This window comes from Caenorhabditis remanei, chromosome IV (genome assembly GCF_010183535.1).
Source record: "Caenorhabditis remanei strain PX506 chromosome IV, whole genome shotgun sequence".
NCBI lineage: Eukaryota > Metazoa > Nematoda > Chromadorea > Rhabditida > Rhabditidae > Caenorhabditis > Caenorhabditis remanei.
Window position 1 is genome coordinate 4269294 of NC_071331.1, and position 19742 is coordinate 4289035.

Here is a 19742-nt window from a genome sequence, read left to right on the forward strand (position 1 = left end):
GTGTTAACTGTAACAAACTATCCAAAGACATTACTGCAATATTTCTATCAAAGTTTTTAAAATTCATCCGTTCAGTGTAGAGAACTATAATATTATTTTTTAAAACCTTTTCTATATTTATTTAGTTATTATTTTGATTCCATTGTAATCTGCTCTGTAACATTCATTTTAAAATTCAAAATAATTTTACTATCGCTTCAGATGCCTACTGTTTTATTACAAAACTATGAAAAGAGAAGATGATACAAAAGTCTGTTATTGAAATGGAATTTTTCTCTGGGAAAACTAGTAAAGAAATAAACCTGGTTCCGGAAAAGTGACATGTTTGTGACAGTGAATTCTACAAAAGTGTGATACAACAGTAATTCTTTTCCTGCTTCTAGAGAGACATAAACGTTCAGTTTTCAGAAAATGTACGCTATTACGTGAATTTCGCTCCGAATCAAAACGCCCTGATTGATATGACTTCGCAGAAAATATTATATGGCACAGTGCAAAAAAAAAAACTAACTCAGTTCTAAAATGAACTCGTTAAACATATGGATAGCTTGCTTATCTCACTATCAGAGAACTGCGAAAACAGTTCATCTTCCAGTTTCAGTTCTAGTTATTCTTTATTTGTGTGATGATTCATAATATAGAAGCAATCCAACTTCAAAATACAATTCCATTGATTATACACCGTGGATTCGTGTCAAAAACCAACAGTCAATATGAAAATTCATGGAAACTGAAAAGAACGAAAAGTTAAAATTGTTAAAAAATGAGAAAAATGAGTCAGTAACTTACTGTTAGCATTTGATTCAATGCAATAAACAGGTAATGTTGCAATAGGGTTTTTGTTCCATTGCTTTGAAAACTGCAAAAATTACTCTGTAATACCAGAAAAAGCCTCGAATGCTGGAAAATAAAAAATCAAGATTACCATAAAACAGAGATCTATTATTTTGCAGCTCCGATTACGACACGGGTTTTCCAAGCACATGACTGTTTATTTTTGAAATGGAAGACATAAAAATAAACGTTCATTAATATTTAATTGTTACAATGTTACTAGTCCATCTCGTGAGGGATGTATCTAGTCTCCCCTTTCTTAATGTTTTTTCTCTGTTATTCTATTTGTCAATAAATATATATTATACCAGAAAAGCCGCGAATGCTGTAAGAGGCGTTGTCTGTAAGATGAGGATTCCACTTGGCACAGTTGCAAAAAGTTGTTTCAATCCGAACTTTTTTCACAGCATATGTACCCCTATAGTAGTGATTCACAAATAATAAGTCACCAGTCCCCTATGACGTCATCCTAGGAAAATATGACCAATAATTGACTTTTCACCCAAAAATTCACAAAAATTTCAATTTTCCAGATAACTTTGCGAAACTTTCGGTACATGTTAGGAGTGTTCTTGACTATCTCTACACAATTTTCCAGCCCTCCAGACACCCCAGAAACCGTTCAATTAAATTTCATTGTTGTGTTTTTTCAACTTTTCTCAAAAAATCCCTCTAGAAGCCATAAAATTTTAAATTGTATTCATATTCCCCGCAAAGTGTTCTATCAAATCCAATTAAAATCATCAAAAAGTGGGTGGACCATTTTGAGATATTTTGATTTTTTCAAAAATCACATAAGGGTCCCCCCTTATGAAAACTTTTTTTGGTAAAAAATTTGAAAAAAAAAATTGTTCCGAAAATGATCAGAATATTGATAACACACGTGAAATAAACCAATTCCAAGATTTTACATCTCAGAAAATGGTTTGAACAGATTTCGAATTTTTCTTCATCAAATTTTTTCCCCATTTTTTGAGGTTTTCATCAATAATTTGTACTGAAGCCATAAAATTTTAACTGATGCACTAAATTCGCGCAATATTTAACATACGATCCAATTAAAATCATCAGAAAACAAGTGGACCATTTTGAGATATTTTCATTTATTTCGAAAATCACATAAGGGTCCCCCCCATGGAAAAAAAATTTTATCGAAAAAATAAGTCGACATTATTTTTTATGCAAAAACGTTCAAAACATTTTACAAATGGTTTTCTAATATTTCATTAAAGCTCTGAACGTTTTTGCATAAAAATAATGTCGACTTATTTTTTCGATAAAATTTTCTTTCCATGGGGGGGACCCTTATGTGATTTTCAAAATAAATGAAAATATCTCAAAATGGTCCACTTGTTTTTTGATGATTTTAATTGGATCGTGTGTTAAATATTGCGTGAATTTAGTGCATCAGTTGAAATTTTATGGCTTCAGTACAAATTATTGATGAAAACGTCAAAAAATGGGAAAAAATTTTGATGAAGAAAAATACGAAATCTGTTCAAACCAATTTCTGAGGTGTGATATCTAGGAAATGGCTTATTCCAAGTGATTTATCAATTTTCTGATCATTTTCGGAGTTAATTTTTTTTTGAAATTTTTTTCAAAAATGAAATTTTCATAAGGGGGGACCCTTATGTGATTTTTGAAAAAATCGAAATATCTCAAAATGGTCCACCCACTTTTTGACGATTTTAATTGGATTTGATAGAACACTTTGCGGGGAATATGAATACAATTTAAAATTTTATGGCTTCTAGAGGGATTTTTTGAGAAAAGTTGAAAAAACATGAAAATGAATTTTAATTGAACGGTTTCTTGGGTGTCTGGAGGGCTGGAAATTTGTGTAGGGGTAGTCAAAAACACTCCTAACATGTTACTAACGTTTCCCAATGTTATCTGAAAAATTCAAATTTTTATGAATTTTTGGGTGAAAAGTCAATTATTGGTCATGTTTTCCTAGGATGACGTCATAGGGGACTGGTGACATATTTTTTGTAAATCACTACCATAGGGGTATATATGCTGTAAAAAGAGTTCGGATTGAAACAACTTTTTGCAACTGTGCCAGGGCCCAACACAAACATTCTCACTCTTACAGATAGTGCCTCGTAAAACAAAACATTCAAAATTACCATAGAACAGAAATTTATTATTTTGCAGCTGATTACGGCACGGATTTTTCAAGTCCATTACGAAACCAATTCATAGAAATAATGTTTTATTGATATTTAATTAACGCAATAATTAAAACTGCGTGCTCGGAATTAGTTGTCTATGTGAATTTTTCCAAGATGCACAAAAAACACTGATCTAATGAGGTGCCATTAATTTATAAATTTTTGATGTAGACTCATTCAATTTGTGAAACAGACAAAAATTATGTTTCGTACATTCTTTTTATTGTACACTCTCTGATGACTTTCATTTCCAGAAAATGAAATGGACATTGTAAAAGAGCAGTAAATAAGGGATTATCTCACTTATCACTATAACAGTATTTGCTTTACAACACATGAAATTTTCTCTTTTTCTGGCTAGTATGATTTGGATTTGACTTCGGAGAATAGAAACAAATTATTTCAGCTTACGGGAAAACAATGTTATTAAAAAATCAAAACATGATAAGAAAGAAAGCTGGCCAACAACTGAACTTGCTTGTGACTAAAATAGAGCTCCACCGTAATCTATACGCGATTGACCGCAAAATAAACATCCTATAATTATAATTATTGTGAAAGTGTTACTTTTGCAAAAAACAAAATGTGTTTCAACTTCAAAACATGCTTCGGTCAAACCAATAAATATTCGATGTCCGAATTAATCTTAAACTCTGAAAATTGCTAAGTTTTAATAATTACCCCGTTTAGTTTTCGGCGTAACAATTGAAATTTCATGTTTCAATGCAACGCGAAGAGTTTTTACGTTTTAAAATAGCGGTTATCTCCATATTTTTGCAATATGCAACTTTTATGTTCACAATTGTATAGACAAAAAATAACTTATTAGTTAAGCAAGTTAACGTGTTTTGAATTGAAAAATTGCAAGTTTTGAACTAAATTTTTTGAAACTTCATCAAATTCCCAACTGCAGATCTTATCAGTAGTTCCACTGCAGAAAATCTAGTGTCCAATTTTGAATAAAGAAAAGAATAAAGAAAGTTGAAACTGTGATTTTTATGACTTTGACTCACTAATCATTCTGATCGTAACACTGGATAACTGCTAAGTGTAGATAGTCTTTCAAAAAATGACTAGAATAGCTTCACATGCCTTTAAAATTGTACAACATTATTATTAGAAAACATTGTTTTTTGTTTTGTAATGCGGGGCATCATTTTACACGCTTCGCAGCACGCGTTTCTAGTAATACAACTTTTATGTTCTCTTTGAAATTGTAACTTTTAAACAAACCAAGTCGTCCAATTATTTTCCTGTTCTTGCCTCCACAACTGCCCATATTTCAACAATAACCAAAACTGTTCAGCGTGCATCATTTTTACATTTTTTATGAGACGTTTTATGGTTTTCTTGAAACGTTCAATACTTTTTTTCTCAAATTTTGGACGTCAGTCTTTAGCGCTTGCATTCAACTATACACATTTTCAGGGAGCAATAATGCCGACTAATTCAGAGTACTTCATTGAATTCAGTATCAAATCATAACTAAAAAACAATGTTTCAATTGTAAATGGGTTCGTAGCCAAGACCCGACCCCAGTTAGGTCTTATCAGCGATTTTTATAGTGCTGTCATTGTATTCTTGGCGCCTGTTTTAGGAGTACTCCCTTGCGGCGTCATTGCGCCAGGGACGTCGTATGACATCCCCCTCCTTTTTTGCGGGATTTCCTCTTATCAGTGGCGTGATTATTGTCACTACATTCTGCAAACATTTTTGTTTGCCCTCTTTCTCTTTTCGGTTACGTTTCCGACATTTCGTTTTACGAGCACGATAAGACAAGGATGGTTCGAATGATTTTATTTAACAACAAAACACAAAAGAACACACAAAAAACCGTTTTTTTCCTCAACAAATAACAATTGTTATTTCCTAAAGGAGAATCACAGGAAGCCATTCTTTTTTTTCTAGTCCATAAAAAAATTTCTACTGAGTGGACTACGGTCGCATTCTCCCCGCATTTTGAGCAGACTTGTTTATTGCATCTTAAGCGATACCCCTCCCGTAGAAAAGCATAGAGTTTTTCCGCGGGGGGAGTCCACCTGTGGACAAGCATGAGTTGCACGTGGGTTCGGGAATTGCTCTTTCGCGTTGTTTTTGCTTCTTGAGGATTTTCCCCGGAAAGGGTCTTGATTTTCCTCTTTGGCGGGCTCTGTCCTTCAGTTGTCCAATTTCTTGGCGCATCTCCTCGATCTGTTGTAGAAGGTCAGCGGCTGCTCCATTTTCCTGCGGGTCGGCTGCGGCTGCTGCGGCCGGTTGCGGTGGAGGATTGGGAGGAGGACGTGGTGGTGGTGGTGGCGCACATGAGGCTTCCATGTTCGATGCCCTTTTTCTGGAACATTTTGGTTCGTTTTTCAAACCTTTGCGACAGAGAAAAGAGAAAAAAATATATATATACATGCACACGTATACATATGACATAAATATATATACATATATATGTATAAAGAGAAAATACTTACCAAAGGCTTTTCCTTCGGTTTCCGGAGATGGAGAGTCTTCTTTTTTTTCCGTTGGACGAAACGAGTAATTTGAAGACGCAGTGCTTTGGCGTGGCTTATTTTCGTCAGGTAAACGGTGTTTATATATGCATTCATATCATCTTATCTAATGTTTCATATTCATATTATCTCTCCCTCTGCTATTAGCATTGTATTTTCTCTTTCTCTTTTCCGAGTTGGTCCGCTCGCCGTTTTATTTGTCCACCATGTCGGCTCACTAGCACTTTTACGACTGTTACATTTACAATCTTCTGTTTCGTCTCGTTTTGTGTCTTTTTAGAGCCAAAGTCAAGAATGTATGTCTTATCGACTGTCGTTTGTGACGTCTCAAGTTTAGGAATTATCAATGCTTTCATCGTACTTCTGATGAAATAGATTGGAATAAGTTTTCATCTGAGACTTTGAAACAGTAACCTTGTTACTCTTTTCTCTCTTTGATTTCTGAGAGAATTCTTCTCTTTTTGTTCAGCGTTCGATAGGTAAAGAATCGTTCTTCTGGATTCTGGAGTGGGCTCTCCTTTCTAACAGGTGGACGGTCAATGAGTCTTCATGAATAGACCACTCGACGGCTGGGGGATACGAACCAAATGGATCGAATATCACCTGTCTCCAGATTCCGCGACTTCCGCATGAGATTTCTGAATAATTTTCATTTTCCAGGAGCTCCAAAGAAGTTGTTATTCTTCTTCGATCGAGATTTCGTAATAAAAGTACATCCAGTAATGTAACTTTTAGTATTCGACCTCGAAAATGTGCACAAGACCTGTTAGTCTCTCATGCAGCAGAATGATAAGATGACGTCGTATGAACAAATATGACATTTTGTTCAGATGATAATAAACGAACTAGTTCTGCGCAGAATATTACTGACATGAAGAAAATAATGTTATTTCAGATTTCAGATTGTTGGGAAAAAGTGTTTCTCTGCACTCTCAATTTTGAGTTCGAAAATTTGGCTTGATCGTATTCTGACGCCAATTCCGCTTTGAAAGTTTATCAAAACGAGTAGTGGGACCTCCATGTAAATGGGGGATTACGCGTGTCTATCTGAAGACGGCGCATGGACCCCAGGTGATAGTTCGAGAGAAGCACTTGACTGATTAGTCTGGTTTTCTCTAAGACTTTGCCTGAGAAGTTAGTTAGAACTATCCCAAGTGGCCAACGAGGGATGTTTCTAGACCTAAATCTGGAAGGCCCTGAACTAGAAAAGGTCAAAGAGTATGAATCCGGTTATAAAGAGTTTATTCAAACAGATAAAATAAAATAAGAGGTGATATAAGATAATTATGAGGGTTGAGTATCGTTGTACTCTGTGTGACCCGTAGCCAAGACCCGACCCCAGTTAGGTCTTATCAGCGACTTTATAGTGCTGTCATTGTATTCTTGGCACCTGTTTTAGGGGTACTCCCTATCGGCGTCATGGCGCCAGGGACGCCGTATGACACAATTATCAGTTTTCTGTATCAGCAATAATTTGATATATTACTTTTTTAGAATATTTCTGCTATTTTTAAAAGAAAATTTACATTAAAAAAATAACTCAGAGCTGGTTGTCATTTTTATGCGTTTCGGAATGTGCAGTTTCGAAATGAGTCTGACTTGAATCTAAACATTTCACAATTTAAAAGAAAAAATAAACGTTTTCCCTAAAAATGCATATTTATTTTAAAATTCTGATAGTATGTATGTATTATAGAACGGATCAGATTTTCAATATCCAAACTGCGTAAAATACGGAACACGATGATAATTCAAAATTATAAGAACTTTGGTACTAATAATAGCGATGTCTATAATAATTTATCAGCAATTTGAAACCGATGAATTGTTTTTAAAAAGGACTTACGGACACATGATTTAATGGAAGCATAGACTCAGTAATATTGTATTGTTTTACAAAACAAACATCTGTTATTATAAATTCACAACACTGCGCCACATGGCTTTAAAGGCGCATCTAATTGTTCAAATGGGTCTCGCAGTGAAAACTTCTTACTGTAGTTCATTTTAGTTATTTTTTTCTCGTTGCTATACTTTTTTTCTTCTTGTGAAATTGACAATAAAAAAGAACTATTTAATAAACCATTTTTTGAAATTGATTTTAGCTGACAAATTCACGAGAAACCCTATAAAATTAACTACAGTAAGAAGTATTCGCTGCGAGACCCTTTCGTACAATTAGATGCGCCTTTAAAGCCATGCGACGCAGTGTTGTTGTGAATTTATAATAAATTTATAATAGTTACGATTGAACATTATCAGTTACTCAAAACAGTCTCGAATGTCACTTTGAAAAAACTATTTGATTTGTTGTCTGTTGCAAAATGTTCATATCAGTAAACTTCATCTAATTATGATTAATGAGACCGGAAACCGAATTTCGTTCTATTGAAGATCAGCAGAATCATTGACGTCGTGAAACAGTTTTTGAAGTTTACAAAATGTTGCTTCATTAAAAATCTATATGCTCCTAAAGTATGCTGTTCAAATACCACTGTGAAGCTTTCATGTATTGAAAGAAAATTGTTCGTTTCTTAATAATTTCTGTGCACTGATAGTAAGCCTGAAAATAAAGGATTGGCAGAATAGTATGCTGGAATTGTCTCGCGATTTGTCAAAAGGAACACCAGTAAATTGGTGGAGGGAATTTTTTCTTATTTAAAAAAAACACAGTTTCTTTCGAGTTTTGATTAAATATATGTTTTTTCACTTGTAAACTGTGAACATACTTTTCTTGAAATTGAATTCAAGATGATTAAGGATTAATGTGATTTTATATGAAATTATTTCTGTTTTGGGTGAAACATGAGAAAATAGTGTTAATTTCATATGGTTATGAAATTAAGGTTTTTTTTGCCTTTTTTGAATTCTTTATCTAGAATTACTTTGTACTTCATTATCAGTTGGTTTAAAAAAATTTCGCTGTCACAGTTTTCTGTGAAGAAAAAAAAATTATACTTCGAATTAGTCAAGTATTATGATCTGCGCACATCGGGTAATGAAAATTGAAGAATGAAACAATTAATGTTTTGAATGTCGAAAAATTTATCAGAGAGAGAATCTGGAATCACTTTAACAAAGCAATGCATATAGCTAATATTTAATGAAAAAAACGCGATTCCGACAAAAAAAACTATCATGGAGCATAACATATTTTAATTTTTTAAAGGGAGAAAAAACAGTAAATTTCATTAAGACAAACCTGATTTTTGAAAGATTATTATATTCACGGAACACTAAAAATCAATTTCTCTCTAAATTATGTCAGTTTGCTGTATCAGGAATATTTTGAATAACGTTACTACTGAATTCTCAACGATTTGGTGTTTCCCAGCATTGCCTTTCTTGTATTAGCAGGGTACGCTTTTGACAACCGCGCTTATAACTAAAATAATTTTGATGTTAAATCATGTACAACATTTGTGATACGACAGTCAACAAATAGTTATTTTTCAAAGTGACAAAATAGCTTCAAGAAACAGTAAGCTTCATGATCACTTTCAATTATAATTAGTTTATCAGGAATTAGAAACCAATAACTATTCCTTGCATTCTTCATATTAGCACGGCACGTTTGTTACAACCGCGCTCTACCGAAACCAAAGAAAATTGTGGGCGAAGTTTTAATTATTCACTTTGTCTGGTCATTTCGTTAAATATCTATCTTTTTTCATTTAATTAACCTTTGTGATACAACTTATATGTCTTTTTTTTGAAATTGTAAGTTTCACACAAAAATTAGAATCTGGCTATTTTCTTTTCTCCGCTGGTTTATGTACGTACATGATTTTTAAACGTCTGACTTCATTGAAAGAAGACGACTATACTTCAACGTTTTCTTTTAGTATTATGTATTACAGACCGTACTACTAGCTCAACAATAACTGGAAGTATTGTGCAATCATGAGGAGACTTATTGAAACAGTAAACGCAGCTACAAATATCTTGATTGGACTGGATTTTTCCTAGAGAGGCGACATAAAAAAAATAGTTTTGAAAAGTATACCGTTGACGAACTTCGGATTGATTTTAATTAAAACTGTATTCTTATTAACGTAAGAATTGAAACAGTGATACTTTTTTTCATTAAATCTGCGGAGTTTAAATGTTCTCCGAAATGAGAAAAATGTGAATACGGTAGAAATTATGATGGAAATGTTTCTAATGGAATAAAAAACTTTTTGAGAAACTACCAGAGAACCATCCGTGTTTACTCCTGTTTTTGCCTCCACAACTACCCACATTACAACTCTAACAGTTCGGTGTCCATAAAGAAGAAGAAAACACGATCGATACATTTACTAATGAGACGTTTTATGGTTATCATAAAACGTTCAACTTTTATTTTTTGTTTAGTACAAAAATCATTGTCATGGAGCCATCATACTGATTAATTCGGAATACTTTAATGAATACTTACAAAATCTAATGATAATTAAAAAATAATGTTTCAAATATCAGTTTCTTGAATCAGCAATAATTTGATATGTTCCTGTTTTTAATGCTTTCCAAAAAATGGATATTAATGAAATTCTGATAGTATGAATTATAGAACAGATCGGATTTTTCAAAATCCATAGTGCGAAAAATACGGAACACGGTGAGAATCGAGATAGGTCACTAAAAATAGTGAGGTCTATAACAATTTATTGGCAATTTGAAACCGATTAATACTTTTTAACATATTTGGAACGGGCCGGGCCGGGCCGATTTGAGAATTCTCACCGGCCCGGTTGGCCCGGCCCGGGTCACGGTACAAAAATTTGAAATTTTGAATTTTTTTGAAATTTTTTTTGATTTTTTCGCAAAAAGTCGAATTTTTGACTATGTTTTTACATATCGATAAAACTCAAGTGTACATAGGATTTTTGACTATTTTTGATGAAAATTTCAAAAAATTTCGAAAAATTTTAGGAAAAAATTGTGCTCATTTTTTGACTCCGGGCCGACCGGGCCGAGCCGGTCCGATATTTTGCAAGTATGTTTTTTAAAAACACTTTATGACACATGATTTAATGGAAGCATAGACACCTGTGAAAAATTATAGTTGATGTTACAATAGAACATTATCGGTTTCTTGAAACAGTATTGAATTCCACTTTGAATGAATGATTTGGTAATGTTGGCTGTTGCAATTTAAAAATTTTCATATCAGTGAACTTCTATTTTTCAGCTTACTGTGAAATGTGGAACCAGACAACGAAGTAAGTTGTATTGAAGATCAGAAGAATCATATATGTGGTGAAACTGTTTTTGAAATTTACATAATGTTGTTTCAATAAAAAATTTCATGCATTTTATTCAATTACCAATGTGCAACTTTTCCGGTTTTTGAAAGAAAGTTGTTCAATTATTGATAATTCCTGTGCACTGATAGTAAGCCTGAAAAGAGAGGATTGCTAGAATAGTTTGCTGGAATTGTCTCGTCAAAAAAATTGGGCAAAAGGAACACCAGTAAATTGGTGGAGGGAATTTGGTGGCTGCGTGAAACGTTAAATCTCATTAATGTTTTTTTCTGAATAATGGTTTTTTACTTGTAAACTGTGAACATACTTTTCTAGAAATTGAAGTTGCATTAACTATTCAAATCGCGAACACATGATTTTTGACATGAAATAATTTATGTGTTCTGTGAAACATGAGAAAATAGTGTTCATTTCATATGAATCCCTTGGGTATGAAAATAAGATTTTTTTTGAATTCTTAATCTAGAATTAGGTTGTACTTCATCATCAGTTGGCTTTAAAAAATTTCACTGTCACAGTTTTCTGTGAAGAAAAAAATCAAAAAATGATGATAATTCGAATTATCAAGTATTATGATCTGCGCACATCGGGTAATGAAAACTGAAGAATGAAACAATTAACGTTTTCAATCTTGAAAAATTCAGCAATAATAACCAACACAACTGTTGTGCATAGTAAAAGAAGATAAAGAAACTTGATGGAGAGAGAATATGAAATCAATTTCACAACGCAATACATAGAGTTAATCTTAGAAACGCAATTCTGACAACATGAATACCGAGCAGCAAAACATAATTTAATTTTTCAAAGTGAGAAAATAACTTTGGGAAAACAGTAAATATCATTAACGCGAACCAGATTTTATAAAAGTTTTTCACATAAGGTCATGGGTCACTAAAATTCACCTGTGAGTCATTATGAGTCATTAAAATCTAGGAGACACTAAAAATCAATTTCTCTCTAAATTATGCCAATTTGCTGTATCAGAAATATTTTGAATAACAATAGTTCAGAAATTTCAACTTCTCGAAGCCTTCAATGTAAATACTCTCTAACTAATATTAAGAGCTTTTTTTTCTTGTAACTTAATGTTAAAATACCTAAAACTATAAATTTACTCCCGTTTTTTGATTTCTTTATCTAGCTATTGTTGTAATTAAAACCTATAAAATTTTTGAGCATTTCATATTTTAGAAAAACTAGAGCTTGTTAATAAACCGATTGTCATGTGCAACATTTGTGAAACAACTTTTACAGTCCAATGTGAGAAAAATCAGTTTCGCGTTTCTCATTGCAATCTACATCTGAAACCTCGGAATAAACATATTTTACTTTTTCAAAGTGAGAAGATAGCTTTGTGAAACAATAAGTTTCATTTTCACTTTCAATGACTTTTTCTTTCATTTTTCATATAAGCACGGCACGCTTCTTACAACCGCGCTCTACCGAAACCGAAAAAAATTGTGTGTGAAGTTGAGGAATTTTTCAAGGTCATTTCGGTGGAGCACAGTCGTAAGAACTGTGCCGAGCTAATATAATGAAAGTTCAAAAAGAACTCAGTAAAGCTGAACTTCTCTTTAAAATATACAGTTTACTGTGACATGAATGATTTGAATAACGCGACTTCTAAAAATGAGGCTCTCTAGAAAATGAACATATTAAATTATATAGGTATTCAAAAACTTAAGTTTACCTGTCTTTAAAAGTTTCCAGTTTTGTAGTGAGAAAAAAAATCATCAACTTGAAAAAGAAACTTGGATTTATTCATCGAGGAACTTATAATCAATTAATCATGTACATAATTATAAGGAGAGTTTACAGTATTTGAAGAAGGAAAAATGAAAAACTTGAGAAGAACCACAAATAAAAATTGGAAGAGACCGGCAATTTAACAAGGAAAAAGAAAGGCGGGAAGGAAAAATTGAAAGTGAACAACCGAATAAAACTATTATAAATTATATGGAATGCACAAAATTGCGGACATACATTCGAGTATCTCAAGGGGAGAAAGTGAAAGCAAGGAAATCATGGATAGGCGCTACAAATAAGAGGCAAAAAGGTTAAAAAATTTAGTCGGTATTGAAGACATTTCCAAGATTTCTTCTGCCAACATTCATGAACATCTCTCCGAGATCGTTCGTTTTGGTGGTGTTGATTTCAGCCATCATCTGGGCGTGTGCCGCGCGGATCAGGTCCATCTTTTTCGGATCCTTTCTGGCTTTCCGCATCACATCACGATGAATCGCCATCATATCTGCTTCAAAGTCTTGGAGATCCTGTTCTGATGGAGGTGGGTTCTGAAATTTAAAAATTGAACATATGATTCTAATGTTTGGAGCATAGTGGTCAACCGAATTAAAAAGGGCCGGTGCGAAAATTGCTTCAAACTGAGTTATTTGAGCTGAAAAATATACGAAAATGTTGGTGACTAATCGATAATGTACCGCGGGCCGGGTTAAAAAGCCTTTTTCGCCCAATTTTGCGTTTTTTGGCACTTTATCCCGCTTTGCGGAGCATTAACAACCATTAATGCGGCCCGTAGGTAGGTCACAAACTTAGTTCTCGGTGAGAGCTACATTTTGGTATATTGTTCAGCTCACACGACTCAGTTTGAAACGAGTTACGCGGTTAACAAGTACGGCTTTGATAACTTACAACAGACGCAGACGAATCGGGCTCCATTGGTCCGGATGTGTCCATGGTTTGATCGGCGGGAATGAAAGCGAACGATGCTTTTGGCATTGTCGCAGGGAGATACGAAACGGCCATTGTTGATTGATCTGGTACACCTTCAACATGTCGACGTTTGGCCGGTGTAGCTGAGTAATACTCCGCCTTGATGGCGTTCAGAGGCAATGTGGGTCTGAAAAATGATTTGTTTTAAAGTTTTAAGCAAAAATAGAAGAAGAAGAAGAAAACTAACTTAACACTTGCTGGTGTGGCTGGTGCTGGTGTGGCGGGAGCTGGTGGCATAAGGTCCTCATCGTCATCATCATCACTATCATCCTCGCCCAGATCAATGACAATCGGGGCTCCATTTTCATCAACAAGATTCGCTGATCTCATTTTCTTTTCCATCTTCTCGGTGCGGAAGGCTTTTACAAATGGATAAGTCGGCCATGCCCACAGCTTTTCCTCCACTTCCTTTGGGGAAAGCTTATCCGTTTTGATATGCTTCAGAAGGCGGTTGTAGAGGTGCTGCTTTGCTGCTCGGAGGCAATCCCTTATGATTGAGGCTGAAAAAAGTACATAAATAAAAATAAAAATAAAAATAATAGAACTTACGATGCACGACGAGTCCCGTTCTTTTATACACTGAAACTGCAGTTGTGCAGTACCATTTGTGAATATTCGCTCTATTCTTGGCACCTTCCATTGGATACTTGGTGCTGGAGTCCAGAATGATCCACTCGAGCAACTGCTTACTGTTTCTGGAGACAACAGTTGCCCACTTTTGCTCCTGCACATTTGGAGCTTGAATTGCGAACAGGTACTGAGGTACCGTCATGTGCGCACCGGGATTCTCAATTGGCAGAGAAGGAAGGACGACGTGTGGTGGTACTGGAAGTTCTTCCCAGAGTGGACGAGCGACGGGCTCTTGTTTGGGCATGAGCATTTGAGACTGCATTCTGGAAATGGAAATTAGAGAGTGGAAAAGAAACAGGCAGTAAGGAGGAGAAGACATAGAGAATCAAAAATTGATATAACTAGAAGAACGGCAAGCGGAAATACGGAAGGTGGAAGACGGAATTCGGAAACGGAATTTTTTGGGGCGACACCGGGCATTCCAAACCCATCAAATTTCGCCACCAACTATGAAGAAAATCCCTTTAAAAAAGGTAATGCCTAAAAAGGTAAAGGATAAAGGAAAAAAGGATAAAGGATAAGGGAATGGGTAAAGGTAAACGGTAAAGGGAAAAGAAAAAGGATCAAGGATAAAGGTAAAGTTTCACGTTTCGTGTCAAAATGTCATGGTTTCGAAGCGTCTCAAATTTCAAACATTGGTTTCAAAATGTCCCGAAGCCTTCTTTTCACTACCGCAGTATAGCGCGGATGGGAAGCAACGTCAAGTATGTAGTTTGTATTCAAAATCTAGCGCGACAAAACCTCGCGGCAGTATTGCCAAAGTGGGAGGAGCTAATTAACCCATTCACACAGATCACATTTTTAAGGAAAACAGAGTACTAACTTCTATCCCATTGGCACAGGAAGACAACAAGGGAGACACATGAGACGAGAGGGTCTTGATAGAGAGTGTACGCTCTCCAACGGCGAATCGTCGACTTTCGAAATAAATATTTAGAAGAGAGAGACCGATCCTCGTTGCATTCATTCATGCGTTGAGAAAGCAAATGAATGGAGGGAACAGAGAAACACACAAACATTGAGAGATGAAGAGATTGTGAGAGAGAGTCAGAGAAATTGTAAAGGATTAAACCGACCCAGCGGGAGCGAAAGACACCACTGTTGAGAGTATGTAGAGAAAAGAGAGAGAGAGAGGAGACGTGCAGAAATGTGTATTAGAGAAAAGATTTGCACGCTCCACGCAACTAGGATACACTATGCATTTCTTTTCCCTATCTCCGTCTTTTTCGCTCTGCGCTGCGGAGAGAAGAGAGAAGAGAGACGACAAGAGACAAAGTCGCTGCTTTCTTTCTAAATCGATAGAATAGAGAGAGTGCAAAAGTGGAGAGAGCGAGACGCAAGGAGTGTCGTCGCGTGGCGAATTGAGAGACGGAGAAAGAGTGTTTCGATGGAGCGCACTTATCGAAACCGTGCAGCGTCAATAAAGATAACAATTTATTTGACGAGCTCAAAAGGACAGACATTGGAAGGAAAACTATTGGAATGGACGCAAAAATGTCATAGCAGACACATCAGTGGGAGGCGCAACGACCCCAACGAACAAATTTGATTTTGTTTTCCGGTCCTCGAGCACATTTTCCGGTCCTCGAGCACATTTTCCGGTCCTCGAGCACATTTTCCGGTCCTCGAGCACATTTGTTACATTTTCCGGTCCTCGAGCACATCACGCGTTGCGTGCGCGTTGCGGGTCATATTGAAAGAAACGACAAATAAACGTAAAAATCCTTGGCAAGTCTTTTTGGCACCGTGCCAACCTTGGTGCGACGGAGCGCCTTACGCTTCGCACTGCTGCGGGCGTGACCATGTGACCATGTGACAAAATTGACTGCGGCAGTGTTGACGCAGCGCGCAAGCAGCATACATAATTTATTTTTCCTTTCATTCATTTCTTTTCCTTTTTTCTCTCTTTTCTTTCCATCTAGCATTGTGGACGCCAGCACACACTATTTCCTTTTTCTCCCTATCTCTTTCTTCGTCTTTTTCCATTTTAAATTCCATCAATTTCTACGAGCGCTGCGGAGAGGAAAGGAAAGGCACGCTCAAACAACCAGCCGTCGTTGCTGTCTTTCTAAACTAATGGAAAAGAGAAAAATGGAATTAAGTGTGTTGAGAGACGCAGAGAGAAAATATGAAAGTGTGCGGTGGAGCGCAATTGTCAAAGCAGATTTGCGTTAATTAGAATGATATTTTTTAAAAAGCTCAGAAAAATATAAAGTCAAAAGAATGAAGGAAAAGTAAAAAGCAATAATGCAAGTACAAATGAAAGAAGGATGAAACCGGAACAAATATAACAAATTAGGCTTAAAATCAAGTAAAAAAATTTCAACTTGCACGGTCTCCCACATTGCGAAAAAGATCTGTAAAAAACGTGAAGCCGATTTTTTCACGTTTTAATTCAATCTTTCAATTTTTTGCACTGAAAATGCAGTATTTTCAGGTTTGCAGACGTTGCTATGGATCAAAAAAAATCATTTCGATAGCAAGAAAACGTGAATTTTGGTCAGAAAATAACTTTTTTGATACAGTAAAACCGGGTTTATATGATTTTCAGCAAATTTTTTCAAAATGTAACAGTTTTAGAGCGTCCTCAAGTACATTTCCTACAATTTTTGTTCGATATACCCTGTCCAAAAAATTTATACTCACAAGATATAAAAGATAGGGGTTTTCGGTGGAGCGCAATTGTCAAAACAGATTTGCGTTAATAAGAACTATTAAAATTGTTGACGCCCAAAACAATATCAATACAATACAAAAGATGGAAGTACGTAAGACGGAAGGATGAAAGAGTACCGGTCAAAAAGTTGAAAGTACAGAACAAAATTAGTACTTCATTTTTGTAGTTGACTGCTTTTTCGTACGGATACTCCATAAAGAGTTATGGTTATTTTAAGCGGACAGCTCAAAAATCGCTCTATTTTGCACTGAAATCGGACGATTTGAGGGAGAAATTACTTTGTCGATATGTAACTCTCTAGGGAGTATCCGTACAAAAAAGTTGTCAACTAGAAAAGTACAAAACAAAGGTAGAGCTTCATTTTTGTAGTTGACAACTTTTATGCACGGATACTCCCTAGAGAGTTACATTTCGAAAAAGTAATTTCTCTCTCAAATCGACCGATTTCAGTGCAAAATAGAGCGATTTTTGAGCAGTCCGCTCGCTTAAAATGACCATAACTTTATATGGAGTGTCGGTACGAAAAAATTGTCAACTACAAAAATGAAGCTCTACCTTTGTTCTGTATGGTTTGTACTTAATTTACTTTGTGGGACAATCAGTGATACCTTAACACCCTATTAAAAATTTGGTCATTTTCAACTAAAACAGGTCAAAGTTTGTATTTTATCACGGCACTTTAAGTGAAAAACAAAAGTGAGAAATGCGTGCGGCGTCTAAACTGTGGCACTTAATTTTGTCACGTTGTCCCATGGTCACGCACACAACAGTGCGAGGCGAAAGGTAACAAAAACGCGCTCCATCGCACAACAGTTGGCACGGTGACAAATAAAGTATTTTCTCTTTCAATACAAACCGCGACGCGCACGCAACGCGACTCCGAAAAAAAAACATCAAACTAGTTTGTTGCTGACATTACGCCTCCTGGGAAGTATATTTACATGTTTTTAACCAAATACAGAAAGTTTAAAAGGGGGATTATACCGAAATAGACAGAGAGACCACAGACACACAAAATGGTGAAAAGGGGTGAAAGAAACGAGGAAAGCAAGTATATTTACTCCCATGAGGCGACCGCTGTTGAGTGTAAGGAAAAGATAGAGAGAGAGAGAGAGAGAGAGAGAGAGAGAGAGAGAGAGAGAGAGAGAGAGGAGACGTGCAGAAATGTGTATGAAAGAGAAGATTTGCGCGCTGCCCGCGGCAAGGACACACTATGCATTCTCTTTCTCCTTCTTCATGTGTCTTTTTCGCTCTGCGCTATGGAGAAAGAGACGGCAAGAGAGAAAGCACACTCTTCAAACAATCCTCGCTGTCATTCTAAACCGATGGAAAAGAGAAAATTGGAAATTTGAGAGAGCGTGCAAACGTGGAGAGAGCGAGACGCAAGGGGCATCGTCGCGTGGGGAATGGAGAGACGCAGAAGGAGAATTTATGTTTGTTCGATGGAGCGCACTTATCGAAGGCGCGCCGTGTCAATAAGGATAAAAAATTTTGACAAGCTCCAAAGAATAGCTATTGGAAGGAAAACTACGGGTTGGGGACGCTGAGTGGTAAGGCCCGCAACGAACAAATTTGAATTTTTTCCGAGTTGCGTTGCGTGCGCGTCGCGGCTTTTATTAAAGATACGTAAAATAAACGTAAAAACCCTTGGCGTTGCAATTTTGAAGACCTTGTTTCAAAAAAAAAACCTATTTTGAAAAATTTCGACTTTTTTATCAATTTTTGCTGATTTTTCAGAATTTTTTAAAATTTTGAATCATAGTCGAAAATTTGACTTTTTCGCGAAAAAAATTTAAGTAATTTTTAAAAATTCGAAAAAAATTGAATTTTGAACTTTGCCGTCAGTTATCCGAGCCTTGACAATCACTATGTTTCAGCAAAAACCATCTTGATATGATCTGAAAAAATGGCGCGACAAAACCATGCGGCAATGTTGCCAAAGTGGGAGGAGCCAATAAATCCCCTCACACAGCGTCACTTTTGAGAAAAGCATAGTATTTACTTCTATTGCATTGGCAGAGAGAAAGAGAGAAAAGGGAGACACAGAAGACGAGAGTGTACGTTCTCCAACACGAGTCGAGAGAGAGAGAGAGAGAGAGAGAGAGAGAGAGAGAGGAGAGAGAGAGAGAGAGAGAGAGAGAGAGAGAGAGAGAGAGAGAGAGAGAGAGAGAGAGAGAGAGAGAGAGAGAGAGAGAGAGAGAGAGAGAGAGAGAGGAGAGAGAGAGAGAGAGAGGGAGAGAGAGAGAGGGAGAGAGAGAGAGGGAGAGAGAAATTGTAAAATATTACTCCGAGATAGTGGAAATAGAAGACGAAAAACGGAAATGCCCTAAATTCCAGAAAGTCAAAACGAAATGCGGAGAACCTAAGTCGAATGAAGCATAACAAAAATGATTGAAGACTGAAGATCTAAAATGGAAAATGTGAAACATAGACAAATTGATCTTGCAAAATTAAAAAAAAATAACGAAATTTTCGTTTCCGACAAATTCAGTTTACATGTTTTCAAATCAGAAAATATAGGATGTGAAAAAAATCAATAACACGAACACGCGCACACATGCAAAAATATGAAAATATTAAGTGACCACAGACAAAGAGAGCGAGAACGGACACACTCTGACCGTCCGTTAGAAGACAACATGTGTAAATAAATGTCCCAGGGACAGACAATTTCTTATTGACATTCTGATTGAGGGGAGCGAGGAAAAAAAAGAAATATTTTGAGTGACCAAGAAAAGGGTACCCAGAGATAGAGACAACGCGATTCTGATGGTGAGTCAGCCAGATAGAGGTCGCCCACTCTCACCACGGGGCACCAGAACAAAAAAAGATAGAATTTGACTTGAGGAAAAGTTTTGATTGGGGAAAATATTATAGGATTTCGATGATGAAAGTGAAAATTGAAGAGCTTGCACTACAAAACCAATAGCTTCAAATACAAGAG

General features: G+C 35.8%; 2 protein-coding genes across 2 annotated transcripts; both read right to left on the bottom strand.

The window, feature by feature from the left end:
• Positions 1-4994: 4994 nt before the first annotated feature.
• Positions 4995-5324, bottom strand: GCK72_012406 (uncharacterized protein; the record flags this gene model as incomplete). Its single annotated transcript, XM_053729087.1, has 1 exon — positions 4995-5324. One exon carries the CDS (start codon positions 5322-5324, stop codon positions 4995-4997), a length of 330 nt encoding a protein of 109 aa, XP_053583859.1.
• A 7500-nt stretch (positions 5325-12824) lies between these two features.
• On the bottom strand, positions 12825-14383 carry GCK72_012407 (uncharacterized protein; the record flags this gene model as incomplete). Its single annotated transcript, XM_003092232.2, has 4 exons — positions 12825-13052; positions 13411-13618; positions 13679-13991; positions 14041-14383. The coding sequence occupies 4 exons, from the start codon at positions 14381-14383 to the stop codon at positions 12825-12827; spliced, it is 1092 nt and encodes a 363-aa protein (XP_003092280.2).
• Between the last annotated feature and the right edge of the window lie 5359 nt (positions 14384-19742).